At 39.1% G+C, this 16,518-nt stretch overlaps 1 protein-coding gene across 1 annotated transcript in view; it reads left to right on the top strand.

The window, feature by feature from the left end:
• The window catches only part of FOXP2 (forkhead box P2), a 506,406-nt gene that overhangs the window by 442,903 nt on the left and 46,985 nt on the right, over positions 1 to 16,518 (top strand). Inside the window, exons 8-9 of the mRNA XM_015569384.1 lie at positions 10,610 to 10,823; positions 14,516 to 14,620. Of these exons, the coding sequence (XP_015424870.1) occupies positions 10,610 to 10,823; positions 14,516 to 14,620 (319 nt within the window). The remainder of the gene's footprint in view (positions 1 to 10,609; positions 10,824 to 14,515; positions 14,621 to 16,518) is intronic.

Consider the following 16,518-nt stretch of genomic DNA (forward strand, 5'->3'; position numbering starts at 1 on the left):
GTTGCATTGCCACATGAAATTAAAAATGGTGTGGTAAATATTTTTATCTTTACTTATCAAATTGTTGTCATTTTGGATTATTTTTCCTAGAATTCCCTCTTTCACTTGATTCAGATACTCTAATTCACCTGATCCTCTAATTTATACCTAGAAAATCAAGAAAGTTTAAATAGTGACAGAAAAGCAAGGCAATAAACTCACTTTCTGTGTCACTCCAAAAAGAATTAGAATAAATCATGGTGTCACCTTAGCAATGAGTGTTCTATTAACAAATTATTCTTTAGGAAAATAAATACAATTTGAGGACAAATGAAGAAATAAGGTTAAAAAACGAAAGACTTATAAATTAATTCAGTGTAAATACGGATACCTTTGGTAGAAAACTACATTAATACAGAAGCAAAAGAAATAATTTTATTGATTTTTTTCAGTAAAATAAAATCTGTTTTTAGGATCTAAAATCTATGCAAATATCCTCAGTAGAGAAGCATGATCTATCATGATTTTGACTAAAACCATTCAAACAGGCATTTCAAGAAAGCTTAAAACAGATGTTCATAGAAACAAAATGTAATTTATTTGAAATATATTTGTGAAATATGTTTCCAAAATAAGCATACAAAAATACCTTTCTGAACAAATAAATGTATTATCACACAACCATTCTAATAGTTTTCAAATGAAAATTTTCTCTTATTTCTGAGCTTTCTTTTGATAGAATTCTCTTGTTCCCTTTTATTTTATTGCTACGCTTCACAAGATAGCTGAGAGATAAGACACACAGGATGGAGACCATTGAGGAAAAGGAAGTAAATCTGAAAATGTATCTGGGGTTTGAGAAGAAAATTTATATGTTAAACAAACAAGATGAAAATCATTTTCATGTTTTTCAGTGTTTAGCTGAGTAAGTGTGAAAAGTCTTACTGTGGACAACCATCAGCCAAACACAGCCAGACTGTCAGATAAGCCAGTTACAATAAGAAAAAAAAATAAAATTCTTCAGAGTGCTGTGCCAGAATCCCAAAATTAGAGTGTGGGAAAGTAAAGAAATATTTGTTAGATAATGTAAGCCCTGAATCATTTCTGCCTTAGATACTGGGTATTTCACATAAAAAAATTTTTATTTTTTTTCATTTATAGTTTCCCAGTTCACTTTGCATTGGGCTTTGGATGGTTGGCTGATTAGCCACAGATAAGAGCCATATGAAAACTGAGTAGGTTTAATATTCAGTGATAATGTCCTCAGTGCATTCTTGAAAATATGCCATATTTGAAGTATTTATCCCCATGATTTAATACAACTTCCTTGGGCTGCTTTCAAAGTTAAAACTTTTTCCAACTCTATTAAATATATGTATATGAGAATCAGGTCATTTTAATAAAAGCAGGAGACATACTCACATTTTTATTTATATTGTAAAGTAATGAGATGTATTCTACCATTTCAGTAAATTATTTTAAATATGAAGCATTTAAAGTAATCATGAATATTACTATAATATTGAATTTTAATGTACAATAGGCAGTTAGATTATCTCTATGTGTATAGAGTGACTGTAGATGTACAGAAAGCAAATAAAAAATGATGGATTTGAAAATCAATCTCAAATAAAAGACTGAATATAAAGCTATTTACTACATACATAGTATAGTTTAAATACTAACTAGTAATTATTTAGAAACACATATTCATTGTCTACAAGTTAGAAAATAGGAAATTATTGTTCATGTACTTTAAATTTTGATAAAAGATAAAAGTCAGTGTATCCCAATACACAGTATATTTACAGGTTTACTATGATTACAGGGACTAAACTATATGTGGTAAAAACTCTGTTTCATTCTAATGTTTTAGATATTTTTGAACTTATAAAAGTTATTTAAAACATATTTTCATTACCAATCTGAAAGACCAAACAGGGAGTACTGGCTATGGAGCTGGTACAATTTTGAACTAACACTTTATGGAACTAGAACAGCTTGGAATCAGAGAACTATCGAATAATAAAGAAAATTAAGATTGTTTGAAATAATATATACTAATAAAAGGGTAATATGCTAATTAGACTGGGAGACCAGACACCTTCTGATCGTCCGACTTTCTTCCGGACAAAGCTATGGTGGTGGGGGCCAAGGGCAGTCAGACATCCCCCGAAGGGTGTCAAATTGGAGAGGGTGCAGGCCAGGCTGAGGGTCACTCCCCCACCCCCATGCATGGATTTTGTGCACTGGTCTCTAGTCCTATATAATAAAAGGCTAATAAGCAAATCAACCAAACGTTAGAACAACCAGTCATTATGATGTGCACTGACCACCAGGGGGAAGATGCTCAACGTAGGAGCTGCCCCCTAGTGGTCAGTGTGCTCCCACAAGAGGAGGGCCGTTCAGCCAGAAGCCGGGCTCATGGCTGGCAAATGCAATGGCGGTGGTGGGAGCCTCTCCCGCTGCAGCATTTAGGATGTTGGACTGCCATCAGTAGGACATCCCCTGAGGGCTGCTGGACTGCAACAGGGCACAGGCCAGGCTGAGGGACCCCGCCCCCTCAAGTGCACAAATCTCGTGCACCAGGCCTCTAGTCTATAATAATGTCATTTATGCTGAATTAGGAAGGTGCTGAAGTTTGTCTTTGGTATGAGTATTTAGTCAAAATCAATTATTTGGCTTTGACTTCATTCTCTGCATATGGAAATTTAAATAGCCAAATGCCTACTTCAACACTATTCTGGCATCCTTGATTTTTTTGGTTAATCTGTGATCATGTGCTTGCATAGATCACCAATGCATAATCCGTGTAAAGCACCAGTGATATGAAAAAGCATGACATGCAGAGTTACTGTTAGCATCATAGGATTTCCTTTCTTATACAAGTAAGTTTCTATTTGTAATTTGAAGGGAAAATAATATGTTGTGTGTGGGGGGGGGGGCAGTTATATTCTAAAACTCCATCAGTGAGCAGACGTTTAAATGTACACAGTACATTTATTATTGCCGCCATTGCACTCACCATTTATTATTGCAGGTATAAAACTTATCTAAGTTCCCTGTGAATACTAATATTATGTATAATATCTAACATATATTATGAAATACATTGGAAAATATTAAAGTGTGTTGAGTTAGTTTTTGAGAAAATGTAAAACTGGTAGAAAGATGAAGATTAAATGATATCATAAATCTAATTGTTATAGAATTATTTAATGAGCTAGCATACATAATTTTATTTAGGCCGCAAGACTTGAAAAAAAACTTCTGTTTGTCAATTCTTTATGTCTCGTAGGAAGACTAAAGAGTGGAATGTCAACTTTGCCACATTAAAATATCTGGGTGATGAAAACTGAGAAATTATTGTTTTGTAATACAATATCAAACTTTAAAAATGCAGCCTATAAAAATTGTAATATTAAAATCATAGAAATAATTTTTAAAATATCAAATATATTCCTATATCCCAGAAGTTCCTGTTTTTGTTACTATATTTGCCTTTGGTCTCAGTTTCAGCCAAATAGTGACTTTTATTCCCTATAATTCAACATTTGGACAAAATGTGTGTTTGATGCACCCTTCATTAAACATATATTTTAAAGATGGGCATTGTACCTACAGGCTATAGTAGCCCCTAGTCAAATATAAAAAAATAATGTGTTAGGTTTGGCACATTACATATGAACAAATAGTTCTCTGAAAGGTAGCCTAGAGGTTGGAATAATCATGGCCTCTGGAGAGGAGAACTGAGGACCCAGACGTCAAGGCTGGTGAGGAAATTTAATTTTGAAATATACACTTTTTTGTGATTTAGTTATTTTGGTCATGTGTGGACACTCGTTTTTCAAAATATAAAATTTAATATGAAAATAAAATTACATGATACTATTTCAGTAATTCAAATTACAAAATATAAAATTGGCTCAATAAAATATATGGATTGTATAAATACTTCTTCCAAAATTTGTTTTTATTACTTCTAATTGTAAGTAACCTTAGAAAATAAGCAGAGTAACTAAGTGAATCAAAAATTTACAGTAGACTGGCTTTTTATCATAGTGTACTAAATGTTTTAATTTAATATTGAAAACTAGTTACTGGACATAGAAAATAAAAGAACATTGAATGTGAAAGAACAACTAATGTAATTTTTACCAATAAGTAACACCATTGAAATTTTTAAACCTTGTGTGCTCCAAGGATGTATAATCTAGATATAAATTATGGCATTTTAATCAATTCTTAGCACAGTGTTTGGCACCTAGTTGTTACTCTATAAACTCTGATTCCAAGATTGAACAATTATTATATAACTAGAGGCCCGGTGCATGAAATTCGGGCATGGGTGTGGTCCCTATGCTTGGCCAGCGATCAAAGCATGAGCGTCTGGTGTGGAAGGGCAGGTGCCAGCTGACCTCTGGGCCCTGGCCAGCACCTGGCCCCAGGCTCCCGTGCACCCCCCTCCGCCTGAGTCCAGGCACCGGAGTCCCCACGCGGAGATGCGGTGAGCACAGCTGGCTCCTGCATTCCCAGTGGCTGAGGCCCAGCTCACCTGGAAGGTGCTATGCGGGTGCAAGGTGGGCTCTTGTGGGCACTTGGCACCTGAGCTCAAGGGCTTCCCTGGTGCACGAGCCCTGGCGCCCTAGGGGAGGGTAGCAGGGGAAGTGAGAGTGAGCTCAACAGACACCCCACATTCTCACTGCACCTCCATCCTGTCACCCTGCCCCTGGGTAGCCGGCGAAGGGTTGCAGCACAATGTTGATGCTCGCCATGTTCCACCCCAACTCTTGGTGGTCAGAGCACATCATAGTGAGCAGTTGAACTCCCAGCCGAGGGGACAATTTGCATATTAGGCTTTTATTATATAGGATTGCTTTATATGTCATTTATTTAGAAATTTATTTCTTGATTAATTCAACTCCTGGAAAAAACGAACCTTTTAGTGCTTATTGGTAGTACTGGCAGTGAATGAGAACAAGCCCAAGTTATCGTAAAAAAAGTAGAATAGGGTTTCTGAATTTCGTGCGGTTATGAAATTTTTAAGTTACATAACTATAAAACCTTTTACCACTAGTATGTATACATCCCTGAAATAAGTTATTAAAGAAACTTGAATAATCTTCACTAAGATTTTAAGTTTATTTTTTTATGATGGTCTAGTCCAATGATTCCCAAATTATGCATTTCAGTACACTAGTGTTCTGGTCCAGTGTACAACTCTAAGTAATATTCATTGAAGTTGCACTCACTTTCTTTCAGTGAAGAAAACAGATAAAAATACCTGCCAACATGAAACTTACATTTCAGTGTAGAAGAAAGCCAATAGATAAATTAAGTGAGATAGACAGTGGTAAGTGCTGAGTAGGAAGGAATTTAAGTAAGGACAGGAAAACATAAAGTAGCAGTAGGAGATGGGAGGAGCTGAACCTGTAGACAGGGTGGCCACTGAAGACGTCCTGGGGAGGGGATATTTGAATAATGACCTACAGCTGTGAGGGAACTCTGCATGTATTAGCTTAGCTTTTCTGTGTCTCCTTGTCCTCATCTCTAAAAGGGGGGTGATAATACTAATAATTAATAATAGTGAAAACAACAAAAACCATAGTGGTTTGGGGTATTCGATTAATGACCATGTATGAAGCCCTTAGAAAAGGGGCTGGCATGTCTGAAGCATCTGTAAAATAAGAGGCAAAAAATCTAGTTGGAGTCAGGGGGGCTGTGTAAGCAGAGCTTAGCTTTGAACTTGTAAGCCTTAAGATATTTGCTAAGGTTATAAATAGGCAGCCTGCAGTCTGAGGAAGGGGCCTGGGCTGGAGAGCACTTAATGGATCCTATGCCTATTCCTGGTATTTAATACTAGAATAAATGAGCTCAATGGATTTTTTTTATTTTCCTCAAATATATTTTTAAAATACTGAGTTTAAAAAAAGAGACTCAAGTGTTCTTTGTTCCTAGACATCTCAGAACTGTTTTTACATGCTCACATGAATCAGGACACTCCTGAGTGTCTAGAGCACAGAGACCACAGACCCAGACCTCTCAGACTGGCAGCGTTTGGAAGAGCACTGTTCCAGAGAACAGCGTGGGGAGTGCTGAGCTTGTATGTTACTGCCAGAAAAATAGCTTCAATTATTTCTTGCAAATCATCAAAACTTTAAAACTTTACAAGCTTTCAAAATTGTACAAAATTGAATAGTTGTTCCATTTTCATAGAAAAGAGCCAAGCAAATTGTAGATGGGACAACTTTGTCTCAATAACAATGTGATAGTTTACTTTAAAAAATTTTCCTCTCAAATTATTTGCACTGTGGAATCATCTGTGGGGCTTCAAAACTACTGATTCCTTGGTCCTACCACTAGAAATTGTGATTTAATTGGGAAGTTTTAAAATATCCCCAAGTGATTCTAATATGCTGATACTTTTGGGAACAACTCCTGCTAATAGGAATCTCTTTTTGTTATGATCTGTTCTCTGCCCCGGATCTATAATATTTAAAAACAATTTTCTCCTTTTTTAAATTAAGAATCATTATTTGGGTACTGAATGGTTATTTATTCATCAAATGTTGATGTGCTTGGTATTTGTTGCCATATCATTGTGATATCATGCTTATCCCATTAATTTTCAATACAAGTGACTAGTATAATGGAAATCTGCTTTTAAAAGTAAGTGGATACTTAGGTTAACTAAATTATTAATAAAATCCAAAAACAAAATTATTAATAACATCATTCACTAATATAGTCTCTAAAAATATCTAAGAGTCCTTTAGCCAAGATAATGAAATTTTATTAGCCACTTAATTTGTTAGAATCGGCTACTAGCATTTATAATTCACTAGACATTGGCCTTAGAGAGGAGCAATCTCATAAATAGTGTGCCCTTTAAGAGCCACGGAACCTCCATGTGGAAACCAAGGTGTTTTCAAGAACTGTATGAATTTGATAAAATCAATGGTATCAACAGCTGATTATTGGGCACATCCCAGGCACTGTTCTAGGCACTGGGGATATACTGGTAAAATAAGAAATTCCTATACAGCCTAAATTGTAATGGAAGGAGAATGATGATAAGTTTATAAAAGTAATATAGTTTCAGAGACTGATAAACCTTTAAAAAATCAGGTGGATAAGGTCATAGAGAATGATAGAAAACAGGGTGGAGAGTAGCAGCGGTTGAGTGTGTGGTAAACCTCTGAGGGGAGGTGATGCTTGAACCATCTAAGTGAAGGGAGGGAGAAAGCCATGGACCATCTGCAACCAGGGTGGCCCAGGTTGTGGGAACAGCCAGGGCAATAGCTGGTAAGGTAGCAGGTGATCCCTTTGAGTAGCAGCAGAAATATAACAGCATGAAATGTAGAGAAAGAGACGAGGTCAGAGAGGCAGGCAAGAGCCAGGTGATAAATGCCAGCACCTCATAAGCCATCGTCAGGTGTTGCTTTTCTAAGTGTTCCGGAAAGCCTGGGAAGTGCTATGGCACAATTTACATTTAAAGAGATAAATTTGGGCTGATATATGAAGAGTAAATTATACGAAAGCAAGGTAAAAGCAGGAAGACAGGAAGCTACCGCAGTGGTCCAGGCAATGGCTGACGGTGAAGCAGAGAGGTAGCAAGTGAGATACTGGGAGTTTTGATGCTGAAGTGATGTAGTGTGTGATGCTATCACACAAAAGGATTTGCTAATGGAGTTTGGCCTTTAGGACAGCTAACACATAGAGGCAGGTAATCAAAAAGTTACAATCAGAAGGGTTTTATAATCCATGGTTGAAGCTAGAATTAAAGCTAGAATTAATGCTCATTGTATATAAATCTTTTCTATGTAATAGAAATACTTTACTTTATTAAGCCATTCTTTTTTTATAGAAGAAAACTGGTATTTTTTTTAACAACTTTGGAAATCTGAATTATCCTATTTTTTCTTTACTCTTTCAATCATGAGAATCCAGAATCACCAAAATAATAACTTTCAGTAAAACTTACAGTGGTGGGCATAAACAATTTAAGATTGTCACTGTATGAGTAATTTAACCAGAAGTTATGGTTGGAGCAGTAAGAATTCTTCTGTTACTTTGATCTACTTACCACTATGGCTAGATCAATGATTCTTCCACCTGCAGGGGGAGGAGTGAGAGGACTAACTCTCCTCTCCATCCTATTCTGTTACCTTTCTCTACTCTCCCCTACCTTTTCCATCCCACTCATGCCCACATACCTCTTGGTCAATCAGCATCACTGTATCATCTGATGTACATGCTTTTTGGGTCACGGGAGAGGGGAAGTGGTTTGATTAGCACTTCCATTTTTCTATTAGACATTGTAGATAAACACAGTAAAAAAAAACAACCAAAAAACAAAACAAAACAAAAAACACAAAGATTTAGGAGCCGTAGGTTTAAATTCTGTCCACTAATTCTGAGCTTCATGATTTAGGGCAACATATTTCATTGATACGAACCTCTACCTCCTCATCTGTAAAATGTAAAGATTTCTAACTTTAAATGAGGTTAATTGTGATTATGAATGTAAATCACTAGAATACAGTTGATACTCAATAAACAATAATTTATAACAACTACATTTTCCCAGAAGTTTTCATATATTTAATATAATATTTTAAGAGCAAAGACATTCGTGTCAGGCTACCTTATACTGCATATAAGATTTGTGGCTTTGTATATATTTTTGAACCTTGCTTCTACTTTGCTTCCTCATCCATAATTGGTTAAAATAAAAAATATTAGGGTAAACGAAGTCAAATATATGGTGACGGGAGATTTGACTTTGGGTGGTAAACACACAATGAAATATACACGTGATGTATCATACAACCATACACTTGAAACCTATATAATTTTGATAACCAAAGTCACGCCAATAAATTTAATGAAGAAATGTTTGAAAAAATAGCAACTCTATTGGATTGTAGTGAGGATTAAAGAGCATCTCTATATATAAACGCCTACGCGACAAGACGACCAGACAACCGGATGACTGGACAGTAGCTATGGCATGCACTGACCACCAGGGGGCAGACACTCAATGCAGGAGCTGACTCCTGGTGGTCAGTGCGATCCCACTATGGGAGCGCTGCTCAGTTGACAGACGGCCACCAGATGCTGGGCTCACAGCTGGTGAGCACAGCTGTGGCAGCACGAACCTCTCTGGCGCACACTCCCCCACTATACCTAAGCAGTAGCGGCAGGTGCAGCGGGGCCAGGATGAGCAGCAGCTACGGGGCACTCATCCCTGGCTCAGGCTCCTCTCCAGTTGCCTGCCACTTCCTGCACTACTTCGATGGATGTGGACAGAGGGCTGGAGCCCAACAAGATGGTGGATAGGCCGGGCTGCAGTGGCGCAGAGGTCCACTGACCCCCACAGGCTAGCCCGAGGGACTCCACTGATGCACGGATCTGTGCACTGGACCTGTAGTAAGGTATATAAAGACTAAATGAAAGCACAGTACCTGGAAGATATAAGTATTATTTTATAAGTTAAATATTATAAACAATAGTGTTTCAATTACTTGTTTGAAAATTATAGATAAAAGTGCAAGGATTGTGCCTAGGTCTTATATTTTCATTCTTCATAAATTAGGTTAGTTTGTATAATCTTAACCAGGGAGTTGTTACAATGAGTAGTGGACTTATTCTATCAGTCATAAAGTAAAAGGAATGGTTAGATATTATCTGCTTAATTGATTCCTATAATAAGCATATTGTCTTATTCAGGACTTCAAAATGATAATTATAAAATACTAGAGACCCGTGCACAAATTTGTGCACCAGTGGGGTCCCTCAGCCTGACCTGTGGGATTGGGCCGAAACCGGCTCTCCAACATCCCCCAAGGGGCCCTAGATTGCGAGAGGGTGCAGGCCAGCCTGAGGGACCCCACCAGTGCATGATCAGGACCGGGAAGGAACCCAGGAGGTTGTCCAGCTTGGAGGGACTGTGGGAGGGCTCCAGGGCATGTCTGGCCTGTCACTCTCAATCCCAATCAGCCAGACCCCAGCAGCAAGCTAACATATCTGTTGGAGCATCTGCCTCCAGTGCACATCATAATGACTGGTCGACCAGTTGAGCTGCCTTAGCATATGATTAGCATATTATGCTTTGATTGGTTGAACGGCCGACCAGCTGACCAGACACTTAGCATATGAGGCTTTTATTAGATAGGATAGTTTTATTTTGAATTTAGTGTTTACTATTTTTCTCTGACACTTTTGTTAACCTTCATAAGATCAGTTTTTCTTTTCATTCATTTCTTTTGATATGTCTTTTTACAAATCTATTTCTCTTTCACTTCCTCACTAATAAAACTTAATAGTAGCTAGCAATAAGTAAAATCTGGTAGAAGTTGAATAATCTTCAAATAGAATTTGCTGGATTGTTTTTCTATTGATCTTTAGTATTATTCTGAATACTATTATTCTCAGTACTATTCCCAAATTGGTAGTCTTTAGCAAATAACTGATTATTTAAGAGAAAAGCTGTGGTGCTGATGGTGTAAATTCATTTATTTTTGTATATTAATTATGCTGTAATATTACTTTTATTATTGACATCAATCCAAAAATAACACTAATCTCATTAGGTGAACTTTACCTGTGGCTTTTCCCCATTTTATAGCTGGCCTGAGTCCTGCTGAGATTCAGCAGTTATGGAAAGAAGTGACTGGAGTTCACAGCATGGAAGACAATGGCATCAAACATGGAGGGCTCGACCTCACTACTAACAACTCCTCCTTGACTACCTCCCCCACCACTTCCAAAGCCTCACCACCAATCACGCATCACTCCATAGTGAACGGACAGTCTTCAGTCCTAAACACAAGGCGGGACAGGTAAATCTCATGAGATTTCTCTTAAATTTATCTTTCACCAAATTTTACTGTCGCCGTCGATTAAAACTAAAAATTATGATTTGTGCTAACAAAGGGAAAATGTATAAAACAGCACATTAAATGGAAACCTTTAGATTATTTATCTTACATATTTTTTTATTTCAAAAAGCAGTTTAAATACTAACAGTTTTATAGCTACAGTGGTAGTTTACCTGAAAAAAGTTATTTTTAATAAGTGCATGTGGAATTATCCTGTTGATATATTTTATTACTAAGATGTTGTTATTAACCTGAATTCCATCAGAACATTTTACCATTTTTTAACTTAACCAGTTTCACACATCATATATATATACATGATGGGCTTTACAAATATGTAAAAATAAACTTATGCTGATAATGTTCTGAATAAATTTGACTCAAAATTTGTAAGTTAAAAATTATTTTAAGTTACCAACATTAATTACATTATGTTAGACTAGAGGCCCAGTGCATAAAATTCATGCACGGGGGGAGGCGGGGTGTCTGTCAGCCCAGCCTGTGCCCTCTCACAGTCCAGGACCCCTGGGGGATGTCTGATTGCCTAAACTGGCAGTCGGACACCCCCTGAGGGATGTAGCAGTGTGCCAAGCAGCAGGTGGCCAGGGAGGAGCCTGAATCGGGTCCAGGTGTCGCTTGCACCCATCCCGGCCACTGCGCCTGCTGCCATGGAGTTGGGAGAGGCTCCCACCATGGCAGCTGTGCTCGCCAACCATGAGCCCGGCTTCTGGCTGAGCGGCGCTCCCTCTGTGGAAGAACACTGAAAAACAGGGGGCAGCTCCTGCATTGAGCATCTGCCCCCTGGTGGTCAGTGTGCATCATAGGGACCAGTCATTCTGGTCCTTCTGCTGCAACGGTCGCTTAGGCTTTTATTATATAGGCTAGAGTCCTGGTGCACCAGTGGGGTCCCTTAGCCTGACCTGCAGGATCAGGCCGAAACCAGCTCTCTGACATCCCCCAAGGGGTCCCTGATTGTGTGAGGGCTCAGGCCAGGCCAAGGGACCCCACTGATGCACGATCGGGGCCGGGGAAGGACTGTGGGAAGGCTCCAGGGCGTTTCTGGTCCATCTTGCTCAGTCCTGATTGACCGGATCCCAGCAGCAAACTAACCTACCGGTTGTAGCATCTGCCCACTAGTGGTCAGTGAACATCATAGCGACTGGTCAAACAGTCGAAGTGTCTGCCCCCTGGTGGTCAGTGCACATCATAGTGACTAGTCAACGGGTCGACTATCTGTCCCCTGGTGGTCAGTGCACATCATAGCGAGCAGTTGAGCGGCCTTATCATATCATTAGCACATTATGCTTTGATTGATTGAACAGCCAACAGGTCAACCGGACACTTAGCATATTAGGCTTTTATTATATAAAATAATTTTTAAAGTTACCATTTTATTTTAGTTGTATAAAGACTGCCTTTGTAAGAGAAGTACCCATTCACTTTTGTCCACTTAGTTCCATTTATTCAGGGATATGCACACCTATTCAAGGCCTTTAAAGTAATTTACTTGAAATATGTAAGCTAAAATATTTATCAACATGAAAAGTATCTTTTTAAAAGGTGAAACGTAAGTGTAAGATTTCTTAAAGTGACTGAGGCGTATATGATATATAGTTTTCAAATTTAAGTGTAGTATAATGATAGTGTTGTTTAATAGAATACAAATATCTGCCTAGCTGCAACAGATATCCTATATAATAAAAGGTTAATATGCAAATAGACCAAACGGTGGAACAACCAAACAACCAGTCGCTATGACGTGCACTGACCACCAGGGGGCATGTGCAGAACATGGCGGGTGCTGGCCGCAGGTGGAGCAGGTGAGTGGGGGCTCCAAACCAAGGCGGGGCACCAGTTGCTGTCATCAGGGAGTGCCTCTGGTGGTTACTGAAAATTCTTTGCTCCCGCATGCCATAGTCCTACCCAGCACTTGCACCTGCTGCTGGCACTGGAGCCACCGTTCACACCCACTGCTGGCACCTGGTGCCGGCCCCAATCACTTAGTACTGTCAGCAGGTACAAGTGGTGGCTGCTGGCCCCAATTGCCCCTCAGGGCTTCTCCACCTCCCCCTGCTCCTGAGGGGAGATCAGAGCCAGCAGCCACATCTCGCACCTGCTTCCAGCGACAGCCCTGCCTACACCCACTGCCAGTGCCAGAGCCACCGCTCTCACCCACTGCCAGTCCCAATCACTTGGCGCCATCAGTGGGTGCAAGCGGCAGCTGCCAGCCTGATTGCTCCTGAGAGCTTCTCCACCTCTTCCTGTTCCTGAAGGGTGATTGGGGCAGCAGCTGCCACTCACACCCACTGACAGCACCAGCCCCGCTTGCACCTGCTGCCGGCACTGGCCCCAATCGCACCTTCGATGGGTGCGAGTGGGGCCAGCACTGTCAGTGCATGGGAGTGGTCGTGGTGGGAGCAGGGCTACCCATGGACAGGTGACCGGGGATGTGGAGGGAGGGGCTAGGTGGGGGTGCAGGGGATGGGCCGAGACCTGCCCCTGTGCCCACAGTTCATTTCAAGGTGCACGAATTTGTGCACTGGACCCCTAGTTTTTTTATAAAAATATATTTTTTTTCAAAGACACATTTAATTACAGTAAGTTTAAAATAGAATGTTATCATTTGGCGATGTTTTTGAGTATTGTGAAAACTTTTTCTTGTTAGCTTGCATTAATATAAAATGATATTCCTCAGAATGCTTTCACACTTATTTTATGAGACTGACATACTGCCCACTGTGCCAAGAGGGCTGCCACACACTTATTTTAATTGAGATTAATTTGTTGATTGTATATTTCAGAAGTTGGTTGATCTCTCTAGGACAGCGGTTCTCAACCTGTGGGTCGCGACCCTTTTGGGGGTCGAATGACCCTTTCACAAGGGTTGCCTAAGACCATCGGAAAACACATATATAATTACATATTGTTTTTGTGATGAATCACTATGCTTTAATTATGTTCAATTTGTAACAATGAAAATACATCCTGCATATCAGATATTTACATTACGATTCATAACAGTAGCAAAATTACAGTTATGAAGTTGCAACAAAAATAATTTTATGGTTGGGGGTCACCACAACATGAGGAACTGTATTAAAGGGTCGCAGCATTTGGAATGTTGAGAACCACTGCTCTCGGATCTCTCTATCTGATATAATACATATCTAAGTAGCATTTTTTAAATCAACTGTTACTAGTAGACATATATATGATTCACACGTATATATTGAACACTTTAAATGTCCTAATGCTCTTCTTTAAAAAGAGTATTTCAAAAATCTTATTATTCCCTTAAAAATACAGGTGGTTTTTTTCCCCACTTGACCACATATGAATAAATATATATACTTCTTTAGTGGTAAATGTTACATTAAGGTCATATGGCAGGATTAGCATATGATATTATGCAGTCCTCTCGGTTTTTCATCCTTTATTAACAGTTGTCTTTGGTTCTATTTCCCATCTAATTGGAACATCATCTAGCCTTGGCAGTTGAACTATTCAGTAGAACGATTAAATTTTGCTGAGTGCTCTGAGCTGAATTGACCTGTTTTGACCTGTTTGTCACTGGGTGTAACCTGACAGGCTCGAGCAGTCTGCAACGATTATGGCTTTTTGAGATGAATCTGATGCCTGTTCCTCTGCTACAGCTCATCCCATGAGGAGACTGGAGCCTCTCACACTCTCTATGGCCATGGAGTTTGCAAATGGCCAGGCTGTGAAAGCATTTGTGAAGATTTTGGACAGTTTTTAAAGTATGTATTTAACTGTTTTTAGGGGTGAAAGTGGGTTAATGGGAGTTATAGGCACATTGTTTTACATAAACAAAGGACCATCATGAGGGATATGAAGTTTTCTTTGTTTTAGCAAGTGGATCAGCAAAGTCCGATGAAGAAGTTTAACTGTTCATCTTTTCTTTCCATGAGAAAATTTACAAATCATTCAATAGAGTTTTTTTTTCCTTTCCTTTCCTTTCCTTTCCTTTCCTTTCCTTTCCTTTCCTTTCATTTCATTTTATTTTATTTCTTTTTGTTCTTTTTAATCCTCACCCAAGGATATTTTCCCATTGATTTTTAGAGAGAGTGGAAGAGAGAGAGAAAGACAGAGAGGAATATCGATGTGAGAGAAACACATCACTAGGTTGCCTCCTGCACACCAAACCAGGACCTGGGCTGGGGAGGAGCCTGCAACCAAGGTATGTGACCTTGACTGGAATCAAACCCAGGACCCTTCAGTCCACAGGTTGACACTCTATCCACTGAGCAAAACCAGCGAGGGCCAATAGAGGTTTTTGAATGAATGAAAAATATTAGCCTACTATAACAGCATCATTAATAATTGGGACATCTGCCTGCAGGGTTCACTAAAATTTCAGCTTTTAATAAAAATTTCAAGTAGAACTATATGAGAAGTCATATTATGTATGTGTATTTTAAACATATTCATTTTATAGGTTTATCTTTTCATTGCAAACTTTATATTTCTTAACTTAAATAATAATATTTAAGATGTATATTTAACAAATGTATATAAAAATAAAAACCTGAAAGTTAAAAGGATCTAAAATTGACACTTGTTGTCCCCAACATCATAAAGAAACGTACATAGTTGTATGTATGTATGATGGTTTGTATGGCTTCTCTAGCTTAAAATTAAAATTTGAAATATCTTTACTTTTTTCATACAGTGACAATTTATTATTTACTTTTTAAAAGGTTCTTTTTCAAATGAGAATATGCATTTTTCATGACCATTTTCCATGCACAATTCCAGTGTATGAGTTCTAAACAGAGCTGCAGATAGATTTATGGAGATGAGTAACTTCACAGGCTGAGACTCTTATGTTGTCATGGAGCAGCTAACAGGGTGAATGAACTGTTTCATGCTTCATCAACAATTAAGTTAATTAGCTCACTTGAAATTGCACTGCTATTTTGCCAGGATGTTGGCAGAAACATCAGAAAGATGTGTTTACAAATGGTAGACTACAGGGTATAGAGAAAAGGCATCTTAACAACAAGGCACACATACATGATATCAGAATAACTTTATAACTTCTACAAGGATTTTTTAAAACTTTTTTTTTATTACTGACCACTTGAAAGGAAATATGCTTCCTATAGTGCTATGACATTTTTAAACATCCTGAAATGAATATTTGCACTCCTATTATATCAAAACTAGAGGCCTGGTGCACAAAATTCATGCATTAAGGGGGTTCCTCAGCCTGGCCTGCACCCTCTCGCAGGCTGGGAGCCCTCCGGAGATGTCCAACTGATGGCTTAGGCCTGCTCTCTGCAGGGAGCAGGCCTAAGCTGGCAGTCAGACATCCTTAGCACTACCGAGGAGGCGGGAGAGGCTCTCGCCACCGCCGCTGAGCTCGCCAGCAGTGAGCCCAGCTTCTGGCTGAGTGGCGCTCCTGAGCATCTGCCCCCTGGTGGTCAGTGTGTGTCATAGCAACTGATCATTCTGCCATTCAGTTGATTTGCATATTAGCCTTTTATTATATAGGACTAGAGGCCTGTTGCACAAAAATTTGTGCACTCGGGGGAAGGGGGGGGGTCCCTCAGACCGGCCTGTGCCCTCTTGCAGTCTGGGACCCCTCGGGAGATAACGACCTGCTGGCTTAGGCCTGCTCCCGGGTGGCAGAGGG

The sequence above is a fragment of the Myotis davidii genome, unplaced genomic scaffold (assembly GCF_000327345.1).
Source record: "Myotis davidii unplaced genomic scaffold, ASM32734v1 scaffold1063, whole genome shotgun sequence".
NCBI lineage: Eukaryota > Metazoa > Chordata > Mammalia > Chiroptera > Vespertilionidae > Myotis > Myotis davidii.